This window comes from Neofelis nebulosa, chromosome 6 (assembly GCF_028018385.1).
Source record: "Neofelis nebulosa isolate mNeoNeb1 chromosome 6, mNeoNeb1.pri, whole genome shotgun sequence".
Classification (NCBI taxonomy): Eukaryota; Metazoa; Chordata; class Mammalia; order Carnivora; family Felidae; genus Neofelis; species Neofelis nebulosa.
In genome coordinates, this window is record NC_080787.1 from 48,482,930 (window position 1) to 48,499,730 (window position 16,801).

Here is a 16,801-nt window from a genome sequence, read left to right on the forward strand (position 1 = left end):
TGGGATGGAAGAAGGAACAGGAGCGCGATGCCAAAAAGCCCTGCTCGTCTTCCCTGGAAAGCCCGATGTCAGCCCACAGCAGTAGCAGAGCTCAGTGGACGCAGAGGTGTGCTCTGTCCCCGAGAGCTGGGGACCAACAGCAGGACCTACAGTACTCATCCTCGGGAGGCTCATAGGATTAACTTGGCCCAAGAATGGCAAAGCCAGCGGGAAATTATTTTAAAAGACACCTCACACCCACCCTAGATCTGTCCAAGCATAGCATCATGAAAGTCTTTTGTATCGACTGCAACCTCAGTTAAGGCTATATTGAAACTGCATCCCAGGTTAGCTGGCCATAGTGTGTTTCTCCCTTAACTACGCCAAGCCCAAGTCAAGGCAGTTGCTACAGTCTTGTGTGTATATGTCATTTCTAAGAGTTAATTTCAAAAGGGAATCCCAAAGGCTACAAATCCACCCACATTTATGTGAAGGTGACTAATCCTTGCCCTAAGCAAGAGAACTGTTCCTCTCCTGAATGCAGAGGGGAAAAGCCACAGGAAGCCACAAGTAGTGCTGTATGAAGCTGCCAGAGCTGGTAAGAACCAGCTGGCTCTGGAAGGAGAAGGAAGGGAGCGTGAGCCCCGCCCAGCTGCTGGCGCTGTGTCTGCAAGCTGTCCAGCCTGCTGACACCAACGGTAACGTTGCAGCCCTGAGCTGACTCACTGACTAGCTTTCTCCAAAAAGGAAGCGATGACAGAGAGAGTAAGTGGGTTCTCTTGGTTCCAGGCTGGAGCCCACTCACATCCAAACATACTGCTGAGCCTTACAAGAGCTCGGCCCCGTGGACACATGAGGAGGTCATGCTGCCGGGAATGACGTGGGTTTCCCTACATTTCACTCACTGGGAACCCATGAGGAAGCCTTTCCCACAAAAAAGTCTTTGACCAATTCTAACCATGAAAAGGAGGTGCATGAATCTGACAAAGCTTGCCTTAAGGCATTGTGGAAGACAGAAAGTAATTTCACAGGAAACTCATGATCTTGAGGTAAGAAGGCTCAAGCTCATCTCAGCGACTCAACTGTTTTGAACTTGCTAAGTTTGATCAAATTAGTGTTAATTAATAAAATCATTAGTTGGATGCATGCCATTAGAATTGGAATATACCTGGTACATAATTCCAAAAGGAGCTACTGTGAAAAATACTTCTCCCTTATTAATCTCTGACTCACAGTTCTCATCTACTCGGTTCCCCTGCGGGTGGTGATTCTTACCAATTCCTCGCGTGTTCTTCCTCCCAGTCGATACTTACACCAATAAAGAGGTATTATATAGTCTCTACCCTTCCCCACCTCTTCTTTAGTTGTTACTATTTTTCTTATTTTACTTTTTTTTTTTTTTTAACACAATACTCGCTCCTCTCGACAAATGCATGCTGTTCCACTGTCCGGGCATTCCACAACTTCTACAACCAGTTCTCTGTTGAAGGTCATTTATGCTGCCTCCACTCCTTTATTACAGATGACGTTACAAGGAATACTTTACTTGGGACATTCTACACACATGGCAGAGGCACGTGGGACAATTCGTAGGACATAGTCCTGGAAGTACCAGGTCAATCATCAACTGCCATATACTTTGGTAGATAATACCAGATGGCTCTCCATAAGGGTTGGGCTCACGTACACACACATCGGCAACAGACAGTATCCCTTTTTCTCTGTACTCTCACAACACAAAAAATGGCGTCATACCTTCTCCTCCTTACCAATCTAAGAAGTTAAAATGGTATCTCTGTGCAGGTTTCCATTTTAATTTTTCTTGTTCCGAGCAAGGCTAAAAAACCTGTATACCTTTAGGAACCCTCACGATTTCCTTTTTTGTGAACTGTCTTGTTCACAGACTGCCCAATTTTCTTTTGGGTCCTTGGTCTCTTCATTAATTTGTAAAAGCTCTTGATTTTTTTAAGGTTGTTAACCCTATGTTGCAAACAACTTCTCCCAGTTATTATTCTTTTGATTTACCTATGATGTTTTCTGGCTTATCCATTTACTGTTAAGTAGTCGAATCTTACTGGTGTGACTTCAGTGTTTTCTATCCTTCTCAAAAGAGACTGACCTACTGTTGGGATAATAAGAACAAAGAAAAATTCCCCCATGTTTTTTTCTAGTACTTTTTTGGTGATAAGTCATGTTCATGGTTGTTCACTGCAGACTGTCCCCTGACAAAGTCCAACTGTGGGTAAATCAAAAGTTTCTCTGAAAAAAAAAAAAAAAAAAATTAATGGGAAAGTCAGGAGTGAAAGCTACCTCTCCCAAAGAATATGAAGAATTAAGCATTGAAAGTGTTGAACTGAAATTAACTGGTATACAATAAAACCTACTGCTGGCCATGATGCCATTCCTCACCAGCACGTGTACCTGCGATTGGTACATGTGTGATAACAGAACAAAAGATAGTCTCATAAACATAAAATGGAGAAACTGGGCCCGAATTGGAAGCTACTAAGCTTTATCAAGATATGAGTTTTGGCTTTAAAAATAAATTAAAAATATGATATCCAGCACTGGTAATTGATGGAGAAAATAAGCTTCTTTTCACCATATTGATTCTGATTTCATTTCAGTGGATTCTTTGAGAAAGCCAGTGAAGGTGTGGATTAAGCAATGGAAAATGTCATCAACTAATAGACTGCCTTTTCTGAACATGGAGATACTGTGCCTCAGGAAAAAAATAAAAGCCCACTTCAAGTCTACAGAATATCCTTTAATGTGGGGCTCAAATACCTACCCCTCCTGTAAAACTGTCAGCAACTTGAGGGAGGATTCCCAGGTTTTGTGTTTTATGTGTGTCTTATACGTAAATGTTTCCATCTAGTATCTCCAGTGTTGGACACAGGGCTCAAAACATAATGGGCATTCCATTAATGTTTACTAAATAAGTTGTTTATGTTAATCCATCTATCCTCAAAAGCAATTTTAAAAAGGAAAAGAAAAAGCATGTGCAAACACGTGTTGGGAGAGAAAATGTATCAATCTCAAGATCCCCAAGAAACTCCTTATAAACTATACACCTCAAGCTCAACTACCATACTGGATTAATCCTACGATATATATTTTTTCACATTTTAACATCTCTCAAATAGGGATAAATCTTACAACTATAATTGGCAGTGTTTTAATTGCTACCTTGGTAGTATATGCAATAATGGTGCATCTTACAATGGACATGGCCTTGAACTAAATACAAAATGATGTCTTAATTCTCATACCTACCTATACCCTGCAGAACGATGAAGCTTGCTAGATAATCACAGATGTAAAGCACCCAGACAGCATTTGGGACACAACAGATACTCAGCAAATGTTGGCTCCCTTTCTCCTTAATGTGCATCTATTGAAAGTAGAGTGGTATCATTTGCTCTTGAGTTAAAAACGGAAGAATGTAGACTTTAATTTCAACATAGAAGATAGTAGCAAAACTGTATTGAGCCCCCACTCAATGGCAAGTGCAGGACTGGGTATTTACACTCCTGATCTCTAGTATACACACTCTGGTTCCAATCTTCCCCAGATCCTTAGAAGACAGCCATGAATTCACGAAGCTGAAAGTCAATTTGTTGGATCCGCCAATTAGTTCTATTAGTTCTTAAAGATTCAAAGTTCGAACTTCAGCACTTCCGTGAAGTGGGGCATTGGAAACTTATTTATGTACCTTTAACATTGTGCAACAGTGAAAGCTTTCTGAACAGCTTGCGACGGAGCAAAACAAAACAAGGTTCTCGGTAAAACAAGTGTTCTTTGCAGAGTCAAAAGCTTGAGAAGCCCTAAGTGTGATTAGGTAGGGCTTCCTCAGCAGAAACCAGACAGAAAATCTCGGGGAAGAGGACCAAAATCCAGTCTTGAAAGAAACTACAGTCTGTTTTTTTAAGAGTGCCTTTTTTGGGGGGCACCTGGGTGGCTCAGTCACTTAAGCGTCCGACTCTTGATTTCAGCTCAGGTCATGATCTTGCAGTTGGTGGGTTCGAGCCCCATGTCAAGCTCCGTGCTGACTTCGCAGAGCCTGTTTAGGATTCTGTCTCCCTCTCTCTCTGCCCCTCCCCTGCTCATTCTGTCTCTCAAAATAAATAAACATTAAAAAAAAAAAAAGAGTACCTTTTTTTCCTTATTTATTTTGAGAGAGAAAGAGACAGTGTGAGTGGGGGAGGGGCAGAAAGGGAGAGAAAGAGAATCCCAAGCAGGTTTCACACTGTCAGCGCAGGGCCCAACGTGGGGCTCAAACCCACGAACGATGAGATCATGACCTGAGCCAAAATCAAGAGTCAGATGCTTAAGTGACGAAGCCACCCAGGCGCCTCTAAAAATGACTTTTTCAAATGGACAAATATACGTCTGCTATTGTTTTCTGTATTTTTGGGTAGGTCAGTACCCCTGCCTTCTGCTACAACCTTATAATTTCCTGTGTACCCTTCTGTTATAACATTTGCTTATCACACTGAATTGCACATTATTTGCACAAGAGTCTCCCTCTCGGTGACCGAGCTGCTCAAAGGCCTAGAGACCACCTTTCTTCTTTACAGAGTACCAGACACACAGCTGGTGCTCCACAAAAGGTTGTTGACCAACTGAATGAAACCCTGGAATGTGATAATAAGTAGAATGGCCTGAAATGACATTAAAAACCTAAAAGCTTATTCACAGAGCTTGCTTCTTTATACGCCATGGCCACCCTAAACACAAGCACCACGAAATGTACCTAAGCCTATCGTGTGGCAACAATCCCTTTATAAAGTCCCCTTGTCACCACACAGGGGAGTTCCCCAGAGCCCACAGTCACACCCTGCAAATTAAGTGACTTGACCTTAAATGACCCTCTATGCTGTGGTAACACGGCCGGCCGAGGGCAGGCGCGAGATACAGGCTGAGTTCAGCTAGCGTCTTAGGGCCTTGGGATAATAATCCCTATCTTCTCAGAGATGACCAACTGGTAAATTAAAGACGAAGACAAATCTGAATGGCCAAAAAGCCAACAGTTGAACATACAGCTGGTATTCGCCTTGATTCGCCCTCACTATGTTAAGTGTCTGAAAAGAGCTGGTCTCAGTCAGACCTTAGGTAAGGACAGCTGCATCCTGCAGCTGGTTAACAAAAAAAAAAACCCAGCAACTGTAGTTCCCTCCGCCACAGAAACAGTGGCAAAATCAGAATGCCCAGTGCTGTCCCCAATGCAGAGACTGTCCCAGTTGATTATACAAAGCAAAGCCATCCAGTGTCCAAACAGCGTCGACTATAGTTGGGGGCCGGAGGGGGGGAAGACTCTGCCTCTGGGACGCAGGTCTCCTGCATGGTTTCTGGAAGGGATCGAGAATGTCTAACAAAGAGTCATTCTATTACCCAGCAGTCCACAACAACAGCACTGGCTTCAAGTCCACTAGTTACGTTACAGCATAGTTTTGATCGGTCTTATCTAATGGAAGGCGGGCAGGAGGGGTAAGGTACCCAACTCCCCTGCTGGATTAGCACCAGTTCTTTACATTTGAGGATCGCTGGTCAAAGCAGACAGCTGAAGTAACACTTTACATTATTTTCAATTGTTGCAGGTCTTCTTAATATTATCATTCTGTAAAAGGTGCATAAAATCCCTTTTTCTATCCTTTATCAAACTGAGACAATAAAGGAATACTGAAATTCCAATCACAATTACTGTCGAACCTAGCCAGTAAGCATTGCTTTACTATGTCACTTTCTTACATCCCGCAGTTTAAGTAAACAGTACCTCATTCAATTTTGATAACCACTCGATCTTCCATTTTAACTAGAAAAATCTGGGGCCTTCAGAAAAATCTGAACCCCGTGTCGGGCTCTGTGCTGACAGCTCAGAGCCTGGAGCCTGCTTCGGATTGTGTGTGTGTGTGTGTGTGTGTGTGTGTGCGCGCGCGCGCGCGCTCAAGTGCACGCACCCCTCCCCCACTCATGCTCTGTCTCTTAAAAGTAAATAAAAGTTAAACAAAAAAAAAAAAGAAAAATCTGAGAGGGGAGGACAGAGAGAGAAGTTGAAGGGAGGGGTGGGGTGAGGAGGGGTGAGAGTAAATCTAGAGATTCAGTTGCTCAATTTTGTTTCCCTTTTTCTGACAGCCACTGAGAAAGCAGACCGTTATCTTCACACATACCATCACCTTTGTTTCTTCGCTAGAGAAAACATCCCCAGCCTAGGAACATTCGCTCAGGCAGCAAGGAATAAATATTTACCATTAGTGGAATTTCCAGTTCTTGGGCACTGAACCCAGATGGCAACCTGATGCTCAACCGCCCACTTTAACCAGTGTTGGAATGGGAAGTACCTCCCCACCCGACACTAAGTGGATGGATTTAAAGGATCCATTATGTGTATGAGTTGGAACTACTTAGGAACACTTTTTCCATCTCTCTTGCCTCTAGAGCCCGGGGAATAATGGCAGCCATGAACAGTAAACATTCACAAAGTGCTTACTGTGGGGGCACACTCACCTAGCTCTCACAACACCTCATAGGACAGGCACTAATGGCGCTCCCATTTCCTCAGGAACAAACTGAGGCAGAGAGGCCAGGGTTCCCCGCGACGTGCTGCCAGGGCAGGAACTTCACCTGGCACACATCTCCACACTGAAGCTCCAATCTGGAGCCTTACCAGCTGATTAGCTGTATATCCAGCAACCCCTCCTCCCACCCTTGTGGATTTATTCCCTCACACTCCCTAAGTATATAGAAGTTTCTCCCATTCAACCGTAAGCTTCCTTGACCGCACTGACTCTGTCTTAGACTGGTCTTTGCATTTGCCCCAAATGTCCGGTATAATACTGCACATCTAGTCTGTTAGGTAATAGAGATTTGAACATAAAATCACATCATCTCCTTTGCTCTTTAGCAGAGGAAACTTACATACAGACATGAGAGCACTGGAAAGAAACAACGGTCCCACTAAATTCTCTTTTCCAGCTATCCTTCAAAACCAAAGGGCAAATAATGCAATTTATTTATTGAGTTGGCATTTTCCAGACACAGAAAAACAGAATTTATTGCCGGAAACCTACCCTAAGTATTCTTGGGGCCAAAGAAAAATGATCTCAGGTAGAAGCAGACACTGCAGAAAGGGACAAGGAACAACAGAAAAGATCAAGATGCAGGTGTTATCCATGGGAATCCTGACGTGAAAAATCGTAACAATTGTGCCTTTTGGGGGCTAAGAAATGTGTGGTGTTAAAATTCAAGACAATAAAAAACATAATGCAAGAGAAGGATAAACAGAATTAAGGTCTCCTAGGGCCGTTGTGCTGTTTAGAAATAGTAAGAAGTACGCACTTATGAAACATCTCTCATAATTTAAGTTGTGATCTCTACGATAACCATTAAAAGTACAGTAAAACATGTGTAACTAGCAAGCTAAAAAAGGAAGAGAAGTAGAATCATAAAAAATACTTGATTAATCCCAAAGAAGGCAAGAAAGAGGGGGAGAAAAAGAGATAAGACAAATACAAAACAAATAATCAGATGGTTAGATTTAAACCCAAATACATGAGTAATTACATTAGAAATGTAACCACACTAGAATTCTCTAATTAAATGACAAAAAGCTGTCAGACTAAATTTTTTGAAACCTTAAATATATGCTACTTACATAAGACTTTCTTTAAATAATGCCACGGGGCGGGGGGGGGAATCAAAGCAAAAGGTTGGGAAAAAAGAGATAACATACAATTTGGAATGCTGTATTGGGGTTTTTAAATAGCTTTGGCAAAGTCCCAATAACTTCCAACTACGGCCCCACTGCCGCTTCTACCAAACGCTGATGCCCTGGAAGGGAAAAATAGATCCGATTCTAGAAGGCTTTAGATGTTGAACTCCAAGAAGAGAGTACTGAAAAACAACTCACACCTTAGATAAAGAAAGAGTCAGGTAGCTGAATGGATTAATCAACTGGTGCAACTAAACACTGGAGTATTATTCCGGGCTAAAAACAAATGAGCTATCGAGTCATGGAAAGACACGATGGAATCTTAACTGTATATTGCTAAGTCAAAGAAGCCAATCTGAGAAGGCTACATACTGCATGATTCCAACTATATAACATTCTAGAAAAGGAAAAACCATGGAGACAGTAAAAAAAAAAAAAAAAAAAAATAGTGGTTGCCAGGGTGGGTGGGGTAGGAGAGAGAGATAAACGGGCACAGCATAGAGGATTTTAGGGACAGTCTAAATACTCCACATGATGGTATAATGATGGATATGTACCATTATACACTTGTCCAAACCTGTAGAATAGACACTTAGTGAACCCTAAGGTAAACTATGGACTTTGGTTGATTATTGTATGTCAATGTAGGTTCCTCCTTGGTAAAAAATGTGCCATTCTGGTGAGTGATACTGACAATGGGAGAGGCTATGTATATGTCGGAGGAGAAGGTATATGAGAAATCTCTGTGCCTCCCTCTTGATTTTCTTTTAAACCTACAACTGCTCTTAGAAACTTAAGTCTTAAAAAAAAAAAAAAAAAAAAGAACACGCCAAAAAGTGAATTTTATTATGTAATTTTTTTAGTACATAAAAACAATTTTTTTTAGGTCAGACTCTGGATGTGTTTAACTAAAACATGGCTAATAGGCCACCATGGTTAATAATGGCCCAACTGTCCTTGCCAGAGGTAACTAAAAGGTACACCAGGCTAATCCTTTGAGTGGAAGCTAATGTGGGTGCTCTCGGGTTCATGAATAGCAAAAACTATTAACCATTTTTCAACATATGCACGCATAGTCATTTTTACACATTAAGCTTCCATTAACTCCTAGGGCAAAGTCTCAAGTCCCCAGCAGTTACCACAATACACCAAGAATACAAATCCATCATAAAGTGGGAAGAATAAGTCTCAGTTATGCCCCCTGCACTCTGTGTCTTGTTTGACTCAACTAATCTCAGAGATAAGCCGCACACAATTACATACTGTGTGATTAATAAAAGCTGGCAGCCAGAAATCCATGCTCATTGGCTCTTAAAATGAGAGTCAGAGCTGGGTCCACAGGGTTGCTAGACAATGATGGCCATTATGAAAACACGGAACAAGAAGCTTCATATTGGCTTCTCAGACTCCATCATCACACATAGGCTACCCCAGGACTACAGAGAAAGCTAGGATGTGTGATGCCACTGTTCCTTAAAAAATAAATAACAAAATAGATATTAGAATCTTGTTGGATATAGAGGAGATAGAAGAAAAGCGCTCAAGGGTACAAGAGTCTGGCACTTCGGGACTCAGTATTTTGTTTTGTTTTCGGATTCACTGACTCAGTGATTTTTGTTACGAATCACTCTCCTTGATACACAAACGTAGTCGCCTCCATAGAAACTTTGGGGCCTACCTCTCCCAACACCTGTCACAGTGCCTGGAATAAAGTAGGTGCTCAAGAAACATTTATGGACCTCAACGGAATCATCAGAGAAACATCCAAAGGTCATTTTTTATAGTCAACACCCTACCACCATCACCACCACCCCCAAAAGAGAATTACCCTGAAGATTAGGACTGAGTTTTCTAAGTGATTGCTGAGTATGCACAGAGAAATGAAACAGACTTGCAGAAATCAAAAAGCGAAATAAGTCTCGGCGATTTTTTTGGCAAATCTAACCCAACATCACAAACCTCAAGTCAGTCCTTGTAAACATTTACAAGGAAGATTGTCACACAAATACGGTCACACTGTCTACTCTCCCTAAACTGAAACAGGATGGCCCTCCCTCTCTCAATTCAGCAGTCAAACAAAGCCCTACCTACCCTTTCGCTTGTGCCCTTTCAGCTCAGTCATTTAAAAAATATTTTAATGGGGAACTTGAGACCAGAGAGGTTTAGTAATTTGTCCCAGATCACACAGTGGGTAAATTGAGGATCCAGAATTTGGACTCTACATAGACTGATTCCAGAACGTACTTTCTTCAAATCTATACCAGCGACACATCTTTCAATTGTATGATTGGGGGTGAAGAGTGGGTATCATTTGATTTATGAAATCAGTATGTGAGGATAACTTGAATATAAATAAGTCACATTTGGGGTGCCTGGGTGGCTCAGTAGGTTGAGCGTTCAACTTCGGCTCAGGTCATGATCTCACACTCGTGAGTTCAAGCCCCGCGTCAGGTTCTGTACTGACAGCTCGGAGCCTGGAGCCTGCTTCAGACTCTGTGTCTCCCTCTCTCTCTGCCTCTCCCCCACTTGCACTGTCTCTCTCTCTCTCTCTCTCTCTCTCTCTCAAAATAAGTAAATATAATTTTAAAAACTTAAATAAGTCACATTCTATTTGCCATTTAAATAAATAAACTTTAAATCACAAAAGTAATGTGTTTTCATTACAGAAGAAAATAAACAAGAAAATTCACTTCTCACTGTACCACCTGGATTTAATGACATAACATTAATGCTTTCTCATTTCCCTATGTTTATATTTTCCTACGCTTGCATTTTTTTTTCTAATAAGACACCTTCTTTTCCCTTAAAAATTCATCATGATCATCTTTCTACTTTACCAAAGATTCCACTCAACCAAATGCTAACATTGCATTGATCACAATTTACGTTTCTTGTAGGGATCATCAAAAAACCTAGAGGCTTATTCTCCAACATCTAAATCCTCAAGTCTCCTGCTTGCCCTGCCAGCTCTTTCCCTGAGTCAATATCCCAAGGAAGCCCGTTCATGTTTGCCTCTCAACTCCCTTATTCGAACGGCAGTCATTTCATCCAACTAGAGATTAAACATCTTCCTTTCCTTTCCCCCAGATCCAGCTAACTCGAAGCCAGCTTTAGTTGTGAGCCATACTTTTGGTCTCATTCTCAGGAAGTCACAAGACACTACTGCGTGCCTTTGAATGTTTACCACTGCATCTGTTCATAATATTTTTTTCTGGGGGCACCTGGCTGGCTCAGTCAGTTAAGCATCTGACTTGATTTCAGCTCAAGTCATGATCTCATGGTTGGTTCATGGCTTCGAGTCCCGTATTGCCTCTGTGTGACAGCACAGAGCCTGCTTCGGATATTCCCTCTCTCTCCCTCTCTCTCTCTCTACCCCTCCTCTGCTCACTCACACTCTCTCTCTCTCAAAATAAATAAATAAATAACAATAAATAAATAGATACTTTTCCTGAAATTCCACATTTCAAAGAAGCTAAAAATATATGAGGAGTTTAAAGACCACCTTCAGTACCAATTAGCACCTATAAATTTTATCCACTCGCTTCGATAAAAGAGCCACCTCTTGACTGTTTACTTCAATAGTGAAGAAAGACTACACTGTTAGTACAAAAAAATAAAAGCACTTGGACCTCTTGGATATATAAAATTGAGTCCCTTGGTACACAAAATTTGGTACAGAACAGTAATGAGTTAGAGTTGATGGGGGGAAAAACTCTCTCCAGCTCTTTAGGTAATGAGTTTGGAGCACTGGAAAATAACATCGACACAATGGCCTTTTAAATTTTAAGTGGGTTTTGGGGCGTCTGGGTGGCTCAGTCGGTTAAGCGTCCGACTTCAGCCAGGTCACGATCTCACGGTCCGTGAGTTCGAGCCCCGCGTCGGGCTCTGGGCTGACGGCTCAGAGCCTGGAGCCTGTTTCCAATTCTGTGTCTCCCTCTCTCTCTGTCCCTCCCCCGTTCATGCTCTGTCTCTCTCTGTCCCAAAAAATAAAATAAACGTTGAAAAAAATAAAAAAAATAAAAAATAAAAAAAAAAAATTTTAAGTGGGTTTTCTCAGGTCTCGGTGGCAACATTTTCTTTACTTTGGGAATACATTCAGAAACTTCAGTCGAAGTTTGTGAGAAACAGAAGTCAATACTCAAATTTGTACTTAATTCACGGCCTTTCAGGGAAGCATATTATGATTAAAGGAAAGGCTAAGTAAAATCAGGTATGTTATGATCATAACTACCATTTGTAGAACATCTTCAACATATCAGGACTTCCATATGCTTTATTTCTAATCTCAATTAGCCCTATAAGGCTGGCTTACAAATGAGAAAATGGAAGTAGAGAAAGGTGAAGTAACTTGCCCTTGGTCACCCAGATATTAAGTGTCACAGCCAGGATTCAAATCCAGCGCTGCCTGGCTCCAAAGCCAGAACTCAGTGACCAGTGACTATAAATAAGTCACACTCCTGGGTCCCCTCCGTTCCCGTCTGATGTACAGATCGAACAAGCCCAAGAAGAAGGATTGATCAATCCTGTTACCTACTGCTGTCAGCACCACGTGCAACCTCAGAAGGTAAGATGGAGTCCTCCTAAACTACATCACAAAAAATATCCTGGGGGAGGGTTGGGAAAGGGGAGAATAGGGGAAAAAAAAAAAAAAAAAAAAAGTCCTCCTTCTTGGATTTGTTCAGGTGTGTTGTGCAAAATGAGACCGTACATGGGATAACGAGATCTGGCTGCATAGTCTGAAGGCAGAACGTACCCCAAACACGATGATTCTCAACTCTGCGCCTCCAAATTAACACCATTTGGAGAGCTTTTTAAAATACTGATTTCTGGGGTGCCTGGGTAGCTCAGTCGGTTAAGCATCCAACTTCAGCTCAGGTCATGATCTCATGGCTTGTGAGTTTAAGCCCTGCGTCAGCTCGGTGCTGATGGCTCAGAGCCCCGGGGCTTGCTTCGGATTCCGTCTCCCTCTCTCTCTGCCCCTCCCCCGCTCACGCACACTCTCTCTCTCTCAAAAAAAAATAAATAAATAAAAATAATTTTTTTTTTTTAATACTGATCTGTGGTGCTCCACCTACAGATTCTGATCCGACTGGTCTACAGTGGAATCCAAGTACCAGAAATTTTTTAAAGTTCTCTAGATGATCATAACGGACAACCACCGAGAACCACACGGTCCCAGAAGGGGAGTGTGTGTGACCCAAACACCCAATATCTGTATTTTTCCTTATTATAGACACCTGGTAAAATCTGAACACAGGGACCCAAAGCTTAGTTGGAAAGACCAACAACCCAGGGACATTACCTGGGCCGTATCTTCCATCAGTCCCCGAATCTTCTCCACGACATCGTTGCGCCGGTGCTGGCGCAGGGCACTGATGAGCTGGGCGAGGCTGGCCTCAGGCCCCCGGATGGTCCAGTGCTGCAGAGCTGCGTAGGCCCGCTCGTGGTCGGCCGTGTACCCGTTCGAGAAAGCGGCCACCTCCCGCTCACTGGCATTGCACAGAAACTGATAGATATCCTTCCACTGGCTTCCCACTTGGGCTGCTACGAGCTTCAGGATGTCAATCCCTAAACCAGAGAGAAAATAAAATGAAAAACAGACACAGGCACACGAGGGAAGGTCTTTATATATGGCGACTGTTTTAGTGACCTAAAAGAAGCATGCTCTCCCCTTGTAATAACATCCAAGGGAGTGGACTGCCTTCTATAAGCACTTAACATACACAGCCCCTCCTAGGGACTAGCCAGGTACCCTCCTATAAATTTCACTTCCTGAGTATGGAACCAGAAGAAGGCACAATCCTGGAAGTACAATAAATAGCCCCCAAAACGATGTTTTGAAAGCCAAATCCAAACAAAAGAACCAGGGACTCCTTTGTTACTGCTAAAAACAAGTGCATCCATGGCTCCTGAGTGGCTCGGCTGCTTATGCATCTGACTCTTGATTTCGGCTCAGGTCATCACGATCTTGCATGGGTTTACGGGTTTGAGCCCCACATCACGCTCCGTATTGAGAATGCCAAGCCTGTTTGAGATTCTCTCTCTCCCCCTCCACCACACACCCTTTCTCTCTCTCTCAAAATAAATAAATAAAACTTAAAAAAAAAAAAAAAAAAAGTGTAACCAGAGGCCCCCGGACTAAAAAAGTGGTGAAATTAAGAAATTAAGAAATTCATGAGATTAAGAAAAAAGTAAGCCATGGATTAAAAGCGCAGTGGACTTTATCCAGCACCATCTGGGTAGAGTGTTCAGATTCTGGAAATAATGTCCTTTATGTCAACTGACGGTATGCCCAGCCATTCCAGCCCAATGGAGGCACTCCTTAAGAACCTCTGGCTCCTTGTGCTCTAATCCTATGCTCAGCAAGCAATTTTTTCATCTATTATTCAGTCTCCGAAGCTGACTTGCACAGTTAAAATGGAGACAACAACCAAAGTGAGACTATAATAACAATAGCCATTATCTCCCCGGTTTTATGTCTCAGGCACTAGCTCTTGGAACATCTTTATAAAGCATTAACATTCCAATCACACGGATAAGACCACAGCACCTAGAAAAGTTAGACAATCTGCCCAACAGCACAAAGGCAGCTGGGTCGGAACTGAACCTGACTCACTGGGTCACGTATTATATGGTAACTCTGGCGGATCGGTCACTTGTAAACTCCGTCAGTGTGGGTCTACGGGACCCAGATCTGATGAACGCAGGGTAAAATGCTGAGTCAAATCCCAGCAGCTGCAAGCTCGAGGTGAGTGCCTGACATTGACCCTCTGTGAGGTGTGGCTCTCCCTTAGCAACACGCTTTGGTGTCTTCCTGTACACAGCACCTTCTCTCGGCATTTACACGTTGGCTTTGCCCAAATTGATCCACGGCATTACAGAGAACCTCACAGTTGGGGACCTGGCAGGCAGGTTTACCACAACAGGGGGTGAGCCCTCTCAGCCAGTACCATGTCTTTGAATGAGGCCATGCTCCCATGCCCAGATACCGGAGGTATTATAGTTAACTGTTATGTGTTTAAAACATTAACTACTCAAAAAAAAAAAAAAAAAAAAAAAAAAAAAAGGAGTCAAGCTCCCACGTGAAGCTTAGGGGAAAAAAAAGAAAAGAAGAAAAGAAGGGAAGACAGGGAAGATTCCTGGGATCGAGAACTGAATTTTTTAATTAACTAGAGGTTAACCAAGGGGAAAAAGTCTTTTTTTTTTTTTTTTTGATTCAGTCAGTTCTTGGGGAAAATAATTATCAAACTAGCTCTCAATGTTTGCCTAAGAAAAGAGCAACACTAATTCCAGAAGTTTCTTTGAAAATGGAGAGCTTTGTGTTTCCTTGATGTCAATCCTTACTCTGCCATGCAAACCTATAGAGGCAGATTTATCTGCAAGATTGCATACATATCCTGAACCAACCCCCTGCAACTGGCTTTTAGAAATAAGTTCCTGGTAGAAGGCTGCTTTCTTGTCAACTCTAAGAGTAGAATGCCACAAATCGAGGCATTACTGTACTTTCCACACGATTTTCCCTGGGCAGTGTGAAATACACTTGAACTAGTTGCTTTTCAATTTTCATGGCAATGTTTAGCCAGATACAGAGCTTTTGATTTCAAGCAACAGACACCTAAAAAAAAAAAAAAAAGTCTGTGTCCTATTTAAAACCCTGCAGGTAACTTTAAGGAGACAGCCAGCTCTTTGTGATTGATGCGGTAGGTTCTTCCAAATACCAAGAGGCTTGTTCATCCCTGAATCTTAATTTAGGTTAATTTGACTAAGGCCCACAGTGTCTTACACGAAAACATGACTGCATTTTCTTGTACATGGGACTTTTGCCTAAATCTTCATAATGCCCATGACAGTGTGGCTTTGGGCAAACCACTAACTGTCATGTCCATTTCCTCATTTGTACAATGGAGATACTCACTAAAGTCCCTGGGGATGGGCTGATTAACATTTTCTATAGAGTTGATTTATTTTTGGAAGCACCCCGTCATTATAAATGCTCCATATGAGAAACACTAAAACTTAAGACTAAATGCATTTCTGATGCAAATACACAGCCTTTATAGAGTAATTACAGAGTTTAAAAGGCTCAAACCTAACAACAGTTCCCTCTCCCCAAACCCAGTATTTATACTTTGTTTCAGTCACAAAACAAAGAAAAAGGAGGAAAAAAAGAAAAACACAAAGAATGGATACAATGAAACTTTCCTTCAACTAACTGATGGAAGCTAAATTTAAGGCCCACAGATCAGGTCTCATTTTATTTCTTTATTTATTATTTTTTTAATGTTTGTTTATTTTTGAGAGAGAGAGAGAGAGAGAGAGACAGAGCGTGAATAAGGGGAGAGAGAGAGGGAGACACAGAATCAGAAGCAGGCTCCAGGCTCCAAGATGTCAGCACAGAGCCCAACACAGGGCTCAAACTCACAAGCGGCGAGATCATGACCTGAGCCAAGTCGGACGCCTAGCGGACTGAGCCATGCAGGCGCCCCTCATTTTTTTTTTTTTACCGTGAGAAAAAAAGAGAGCCAATGCACATGAGCTGCTCTGGGTCAGCGGTGTTCTTCCCCACCACCACCCCTCCCATTGCACAGGGGATAGATCTAAAACAGCAGCCTTTCCACACCACAGGGGATCACAACCCAGCAGGAGACGGGCCAGTCTGAACTGGCCCAAGAGCCTACGGCCCCTGGTCCCCATCCCCACAAAGGGGAAAGAAAAACCTGTGGAGTATTTCAGGAATATTTGCTGAGCGGCCACTGCGGCTTACTGTGTTTGCTGGACTGATGACCCCTACAGAATTTTAATGCAGAAAGAATGATATCGCCAAGAAAGTGAAGTAATGCCAATGAAATGGAAAGTGTGATGGGCTCTGGGAGTGCTCTTTACTTAGAAAGGAGTTTTAGGCAAAACTAAGCCATACAACTATAGAGAAAACCAGTAGGATAACCAAACCACATTGAGATAGTTACGTGGGGGCTGGGGGAGCGAGGCGGAGGTTACCGGGTAACGAAACCAGAAGGGACTTCAGAGGTTCTCTTTGTCAAACTGGATGCCGGGGAAATGGGTCCTCTTTTTATCTTGTTACTTTATTATTGGTTCGAGATCAGCTAGCCA

The 16,801-nt window shown here is 42.5% G+C and overlaps 1 protein-coding gene across 1 annotated transcript in view; it reads right to left on the bottom strand.

Moving 5' to 3' along the window:
• TNFRSF21 (TNF receptor superfamily member 21) overlaps positions 1-16,801 on the bottom strand; it is a 70,412-nt gene that overhangs the window by 10,675 nt on the left and 42,936 nt on the right. The window contains exon 4 of the mRNA XM_058734190.1: positions 12,993-13,258. Coding sequence (XP_058590173.1) covers positions 12,993-13,258 — 266 coding nt within the window. The remainder of the gene's footprint in view (positions 1-12,992; positions 13,259-16,801) is intronic.